At 40.0% G+C, this 7,643-nt stretch overlaps 1 protein-coding gene across 1 annotated transcript in view; it reads left to right on the forward strand.

The window, feature by feature from the left end:
• The window catches only part of LOC104942097 (eukaryotic translation initiation factor 4 gamma 3), a 73,771-nt gene extending 66,406 nt beyond the window's left edge, over positions 1-7,365 (forward strand). Inside the window, exons 27-34 of the mRNA XM_010767294.1 lie at positions 158-406; positions 1,531-1,680; positions 2,103-2,184; positions 2,392-2,490; positions 4,228-4,374; positions 4,659-4,740; positions 4,859-5,005; positions 6,326-7,365. Coding sequence (XP_010765596.1) covers positions 158-406; positions 1,531-1,680; positions 2,103-2,184; positions 2,392-2,490; positions 4,228-4,374; positions 4,659-4,740; positions 4,859-5,005; positions 6,326-6,507 — 1,138 coding nt within the window. The 3' untranslated portion in view covers positions 6,508-7,365. The remainder of the gene's footprint in view (positions 1-157; positions 407-1,530; positions 1,681-2,102; positions 2,185-2,391; positions 2,491-4,227; positions 4,375-4,658; positions 4,741-4,858; positions 5,006-6,325) is intronic.
• The last annotated feature ends 278 nt before the right edge of the window (positions 7,366-7,643 follow it).

Consider the following 7,643-nt stretch of genomic DNA (forward strand, 5'->3'; position numbering starts at 1 on the left):
TGGGCACTCATGGGACAACTCGGATCTCCTTGATCGCCATTTAAGCGTCATACCTCAGTTCAACACTTTTTTCCCGGTCTCAGAACGGAATAGGATTTGTCGAACAACCTTTGGACTTGCCTCCTATGGATTCGGATAACAACCGTGCCTGATGCAGCAACCGGGTCAACACAGTTGGGATGTACATCAGCAGAAGGGCCGGGGGGGCTCGCATCCTTCACCGACACCGCACCATCCTGGCCATCACCCTGAGCGCTCCCACAGGCAGTTTCAGCGTCACTTGGTACAGCCAGTCCTCCACCATGACTCGGCTCCAACTGGCGTTCTATGGCAGCAACTCTGCTGTCCATGGTCGCAGCCACAGCACGCAGGTCCTCACCAATATCTGCCTGAACTTCCACTACGTGTCTTAACGCGCAAACCTCGCTGTGCAGTCGCTCCATCTTGCTCAGCAGGTTGGACACATCCAGGTAGTGGGAGACAAAACGGGGGATGTTTTCACCACACTCATTTAGCTTTTTTAGACAGCTTTTGATATTGTTTGCATCCTTCTGGTTGCCTTTAAAGGCCACACACCGCTGCTTGGTTTCAGGACAGACTTCAAACAACGTCTTTTTAGAAGTCTCGATCCATTCGGAATCGAAGGTGTTAAAGGCTACAAGGACTAGCTCCTCCTGGGTCATAGTTTTAATTTGAACCGCCAGGGAGTTGAGTAACTCATCCTCTACAATAACTAGGCCGTCAACAGTCTTGTATATTGTAGGTTTTAATCGAGGCCGGTGGTTTGAATCAGGAGCTACCGAGCCACGACACACACCATCAGCCATATTGGACACACACTGTCATTTGTCTGTATTGTTTGTCCGCAACTTTCTACCAGGAGATTGTCAGACCTGTTCAGTGTTTTGCTGAAAGTCTACCAGAAAAGAAAAGTAAAATCTTGCATTGAAATGTTTTCACTAAAGGTGTTCCCCTGGGATCTGTCACTGGCTGTGTTGCTTTCCCTTATAACTAAAGATCTATAGAAACTGAAGATAGGTCGGAGATGAATTTGGCCACGTTTTATTATTCTTTTAGAAAAATCTGTTTCAATGTGTTTCTAATGGAAAACCACTTGATGGTGGTTTTCCAGTAGAAACACATTGATAGGAAACGTCCGTATTGAAGGGTTATGTAGGTCATGTTGGACATGTAGGTCAAACATGTTGCTAATATATATCAATGGGACACAAAATGGGAAAACCCTATTTTATTTCTTTAGTGTACTCTGTAAACTTAAAAGAAAACACCATTGAAGGTTTGCTGTTGTTTTGATACTGTAAAGCAGTTTACAACTTAAAAGTGTGAATCTGACATAATTTTAAAAAAAAGTTTTTAAATATAATTCAACATATTATAGGTTCTCAAATATAATCAAATGTGTATTTTAGCAGCTTTGTGTTTAATTTGTAGTTATACTTACAATGCATGTGCAATTCCAGTTGTCTCTTTCCAGAGTACAGGAACAGTAGTATAGTTCTTAATATAAAGACCCAGTGTGTCTTTTTGTTGTAGCTTTGCGGACATGCTGGAGCAGGCGGACGACATGGCCATCGACATTCCCCACATCTGGCTGTACCTGGCCGAGCTGCTCAGCCCCGTGCTGAAGGAGGGGGGCTTCTCTATGAGAGGGCTCTTTAGGTTAGTCATTTACTCCAAAACTAAAAGAGAACATATAATACAAATGAACTCAAATGTGGTGCATTTGCTCAGGATAAAATGTGACCACTTGGCTCACTGTGCACAGGGTTGGTGGAGGAAGTAGCTAAGATTTTTTTACTTTGTTTATCGTCACTGGACATCTGATCAATATTTTCATAATGAACAAAAATACTGAGTTGATACTTTACTTTTTTCTAGCTTATGTTATGGTTTCCTGTGCTCATTTCCGAGATACATTTTTAGTCCTGTTTTGGACACATTTTAAGTTTGAACAGGAACTTAGAGTTGCACAGTATAATGTATTAAGCGTGAGTGTCCTAATGTGTTATTTAACTTCCCCATTCTTCTGTATGAGTGAAAGGGAGGATTGCATGTAATCTGTGGTCTTGGTCTGTTCACAGTGAATTAAGCAAACCTTTGCTTCCTGTGGGAAGAGCTGGGATCTTAATTTCTGAAATACTGCACATACTATGCAAACAAATGGTAAGCAACACTTTATTTTCAATTTTGTAATGATGTTACCTGCTTTCATTATGGAATGGACTTCTGGGTATTATTCAACAGGTTATTTTGCCGTTTGGATTTGTAGCCTGTTTTGGTACATTTGGCTTTCGGCCTGTCCTGGACACCAGAAAGAAATGAGTTGTTTCAGAGAACAGATGTGCGATGTTGTCTCTTTGGTCTCCACAGAGCCATAGGACTGTGGGCTCTTTGTGGAGGGAATCTGGCCTCAACTGGACCGACTTCCTGCCAGAGGGGGAGGATGTCCAGGCTTTCATCTCACAACAGGTTGGTTTTTGTATAATTGTATTTTTACTGAGTTACAAAGTTTCATATCTTTAAAAAAAAAATATATATATATATTAGAACTATATATATATATACTACTGGTATTAGGGATGTGCTTTCGCTCGCATCACTGAGGACGATGCGATGCGCATCTCGATACGTTGCCACTATACGATAAATTAACGATACATTTGAAACACCAGGCGATACAATTCGATTCACCCCTGTTGCGATACAGTTCGATACGATTTGATTCAACATTATGCGATACGATTTGATTCAACGTTATGCGATACGGGGCGATACGATGCGATTCAACACAATGCAGAATAATGATACTTCAATATGGCACGACAGAGGATTTTTGTTTCATTCCTCATATGCAGCAAATCATACATTAACAAAAAAGTGCTTTACATATTTGGTTCTCTCTACTAGTACTGCACAATTGTATAACACCTCACAGTTAAACAATTTAAGGATGCATTGCCCATGATTAACAATGTGCAAATAACAACTACCATAGTGAATGCCCATACAGCTGCCTGCCTGATGTGCTTAACACTCATCCATAGGCTAACTCACCAGTGAGCAGAAAGCAGTGGTTTCTATATGAACAAGAAAGAATAAAAATAACCTTTCACAAACAGCTCTATCATAACTGCTTACAGTAGGGAAGACATTTAAACTATGATTGGCAGTCACAGGCTGTTGTAAACTAAACACCTCTCTCTCTGACAGAACACCTCACTGAGTGATTGAACTCATATGTCTAACTTTCAGGTTTCTCTTTTCAGCCGCAGACCCCATGTCGCCTCTTTATGTGCGTCGCTAAGTTCCTCGTACTACTTGTGTACTTTAAAGCGGCACGGCATCGTTAACAATTTTTCAAGTTGACCGTCTTTCTTGAACAATCCGAAGTGCTGCCAAACGTTTGATTTGTAGGTATGTTTCAGTGCGCTTTGTTTCTCTTTCTCCTCGACTTCCATGTGTGTTGATAACTGAGACACTCGGCCTCCGTAGTGCGAAGCAGAGATCAAAGATCGCCTCTGCTGAGTGCTGACGAGAGGATATTATATGAATGAATCGCTTTTTTACCGATGCAAAGACGCTACAATCGATGCATCGCGAGTTCAACCCAAACTGTAGCCGATGTGCACTCTTTCAACCGGTGCACTCGCATCTTGAACGTTTATGCCGGTGCACCGATGCGAATCGGTGTATCTTAACATCCCTAATATATATATATATTTATATTGTTTTTAAATACAATATTATAATGAACAAAATAATGAATACATACAAATATAATCAATAATAAATACATTTAATTAAGGAACCACAGGAAGACATGAAACAACAAAAATGTGCTGTAAAACAGTTGTCGTGACATAATATTGCTTAAAATGGTACTGAGTGTTTCCTCAGATGTTTGGATGCTGGGTGATTAGATTTTTGTGGCTCCACTCTATCTGCAGAGCTTCATCAAATGTGCCTCATATATTTGAAATGGTTTCTCCTTATTCCTGTCTTCTGATATTGCTTTTTCAATGTTCAAGTAACATTTCATTCACTTTTTCCACTTTACAGTTTTCTTAATCGTATTGAATCCCAATAAGTCACCATATTCCCGTCCCCTTCTCCATCGTTTCTCCTCCACCTTCTTCTTTCCATTTCCTGATTATGTTTTTTTTTTGCACTTTCCCATCATACTGATGTCCTCTCGTCTTAATACAGAAACTCCAGTTCGTTCTGTCGGACGGCTCCAGTCCGGAGACGGCTCTGTCCGGAAGGATCTACTCTCCTGAGGAGCTGAGCCAGCAGCTGGAGAGACTCCTCCTGGAGGACATGGCCAGCGACGAGCAGATCTTTGACTGGGTAGAGGTAAGAGAAGTGGCAAAGAAAAACATTAAACCTTGTAAGCTGTGTGCCTTAATTCAGAGGGGTGGTCCTTTTATCAGTATGTGCTTTGTCTCTATATTTAACATGCTAGCTAGTTATTATCTGCTATGTCACTTTTGCTGTAATGTTGTACATTTCCCGGCTGAGTGACTAATAAAGGAATTCTGATTATCAATGACCTATAGAACTCTGGCACTGAACTTTTTCATAGGCAGTTTTCAAAGCCATGTGAAACTGTATGTGTGTGTTTTGTCTTTCTCCCCCAGGCAAACCTAGATGACTCTCAGATGAGCTCGTCCCCCTTCCTGAGGGCTCTGATGACAGCTGTGTGTAAGGCAGCAGTGAAAGGTAAGCACTCCACCACCTGGAGGAGAGACTCGTCTAATTTTTAAAAATGGCGCCGCTGATTGCAATTTTTACTCTGTGCCAAACGTGCGCTCACTCTGCCTCTCGCTTCACCAAACAGATGATAACACCAACTGTCGAGTGGACACGGCCATCATCCAGAGGAGATTGCCTGTATTACTCAAGTACCTTAACTCAGACACTGAGCGACAGCTGCAAGCACTTTATGCACTTCAGATGCTGATCGTCGCACTTGATCAGCCTCCAAGTAAGTGCTGCGTCTCAGCTTCATCAAGAGGAGGTGGGAGGAGGAAACTAAGATTTATATTCCTTCAGTTTAGTTTTTTGAGTAGTTTTTCAAGTTATAACATTCAAATACACATAATAAATCAAATGTATAGTCTTTCATTTTTAAGTTGCGTCAAACCATATCAAGTTTTTCCTGAGCTAAAATGTTATTACACCTTTTTAAATGAAATTTTAAAAACTAAAACATATATATGCATAATAATCCCAAACCACATTAGTGTTCATACCTGGTTTTTATATTTGTTAATGCAATCATAGTACCGATCATGACCAGTAAATGGATGTCCGCATGTCATATCTACTGTATTTCCACTACAACAAACATTAGGAACTATCCTCAGAGAGCTTACAGCATTGGACAGACGGCACAGTATTCACTAAAGCCAGCATTTTAATAATGACATACTAATATACACAAAGTGCCATAAATACTAAAGCTCAAAGCAGTAACAGAGTACAATAAATGTGCATTCATAATTATAGAGTAAATCACAATCCAAACAAAAACATTTACCTTAGAGGGGTTTACAAGTAAATGTATTTCTTTTAAAGCTCTGAGATGTGAAACAGTTCTCCCCCAGAGGGCATCTCCTCAGAGGGGAGCATCTGCACCAGCAGGATGCCTCCACTGGATCTTTTGAATGAATGTAATATAGATGTTCAGGGGGGGTTACTGCAGCAGAATGGAAAGTCATGTTTAAGATAGCCTCATCTCAAATCAGGAATCATTTTCAGTGGAAAGAAAATGACTGGTGTTAATTTCCCTAGAGACAAACGATGACTAAATATGCTTTTTTACCTGACAAGACACCGCCAACATAATTTCCCCCTTGCTGTGACTATTTCAGTATGCATATTGTTTACTGAGCTTAAATATTGTTAATGAGGATAAACTAAAGAAATATTATAGAACATTTTTTTACGAATGCAACAATTCCGCTTTCTACGTAATACCGGCAAAGAGCACAGTTGGGAGTAATCCGATTACATTTGTTTAATTAAGTTAAAGGTAACAATGACATGTTGATATTCTGGTTACACTAGATTGACTGAAATGGACTTTCAAATCTGATGGCTAAAAAGAACAAGAACTCAGTTGAATTCATTGACAAATATATATATATATTTTTTCAATCTTCTCAAAAATGGCCCGACTTTTAATAAGACTTCTTCAACTCATCGGGATGAGGTTTAACATTATGAACAAAAAATCACAAATTGCACAAAACTAAGACAAGTAGCTGACAAAGTTAACACCGCTGGTCTCTTTGTGTTGCAGACCTCCTCCGGATGTTCTTTGACTGTCTGTATGACGAGGACGTGATCTCGGAGGACGCTTTCTACAAGTGGGAGACGAGCAAAGACCCTGCCGAGCAGGAGGGGAAGGGAGTGGCCCTCAAGTCTGTTACGGCCTTCTTCACCTGGCTGCGGGAAGCGGAGGAGGAGTCGGAAGATAATTGACGAGGGACACACCCGGGGGGAGGGTGGGGCAGGGCGTAGAAGAACTGCATACTTACAGCAGAACAAACAAACTTTCAAAATGGGTGTATGGGCAGACGACATGTTTTACGGCTGGAATTTTTTTCTGCGGTACGGTTCTGAAACATGCCGCCATTTTGAGTTTGGATTCCAACAGCTGAAGCACTAAATACCTGTATTATACATAGAAAATATTTTTGTTTTAAATTTTAACTTACGTTTGTTTTGTTACTTTTTAAGAAGAGACTTAAAAGATACATAGGTTCCGGACTCTTTAATTTATTATTTTTTTAAGGACTGCAAATATGAAAGTTATTTAACATTTGCAGATGCTCACAAATGAGAACAACAACAGAAATAACAATATAATTAATTATAATAACAAAATAATAATTGTGAAATAAATAGCCTCCCTGGATTCCACACTGTTTGGTTTAAAACAGGGTAAACAAAGTTATTTTGGGATGAAGGGGAAGCAGAGATAAAGAAGAGTGGATGCACAGAAACTATTAACGTTGTCCGTGTTTGACATTTCCAGGTCCAAGTCTTCTCCTAACAGGCAGAAAGTGTTTCCCTCAGCCTTGGCTTGCTCTACGTTGATATACATAAGCCTCATGACAGGTTAGAGGTATGCATTCAAGAAGCGATGCAGGTCTGTCCACAGAACTTTCAAAACAAACGCAGACGAACAAACCGGATACATTCAAATGAAACGAGCAAAAAATGCAACATTAAAAAGCAAATCGCCAGGGTCGCTCAATGTGAAATGCTTGTAATACTTCAAACTACAGAGCAGATAAAACTTGTAAATACATTAAAGACAAAAAAGGTATTTAAAAAGTGATTGTCATGATTTGTTCTTTTGATTGTTGGTGTCAAAATATATGTTGCTATATTTGTTTCTTTTAGTCCCTCTGATACAAATGAATCTGTGTGTTTTCAGTTTTTCCCTTTTTGGACAGCCGGTCCTCAGAAGAAGCTGAAGGATGTTTCAGAGCAGCTCCAGGCACTGATTTGTTCACCTGATTCTTTAAAGCAAAAATTGTTATTTAAATGTGTTGCCTCTCTATCATTGCCAGAGCTTTAAAATACTTGTGGAACTTAATTCTGGCTCACAT

The sequence above is a fragment of the Notothenia coriiceps genome, unplaced genomic scaffold (genome assembly GCF_000735185.1).
Source record: "Notothenia coriiceps isolate Sejong01 unplaced genomic scaffold, NC01 NC01_scaffold00004105, whole genome shotgun sequence".
Classification (NCBI taxonomy): Eukaryota; Metazoa; Chordata; class Actinopteri; order Perciformes; family Nototheniidae; genus Notothenia; species Notothenia coriiceps.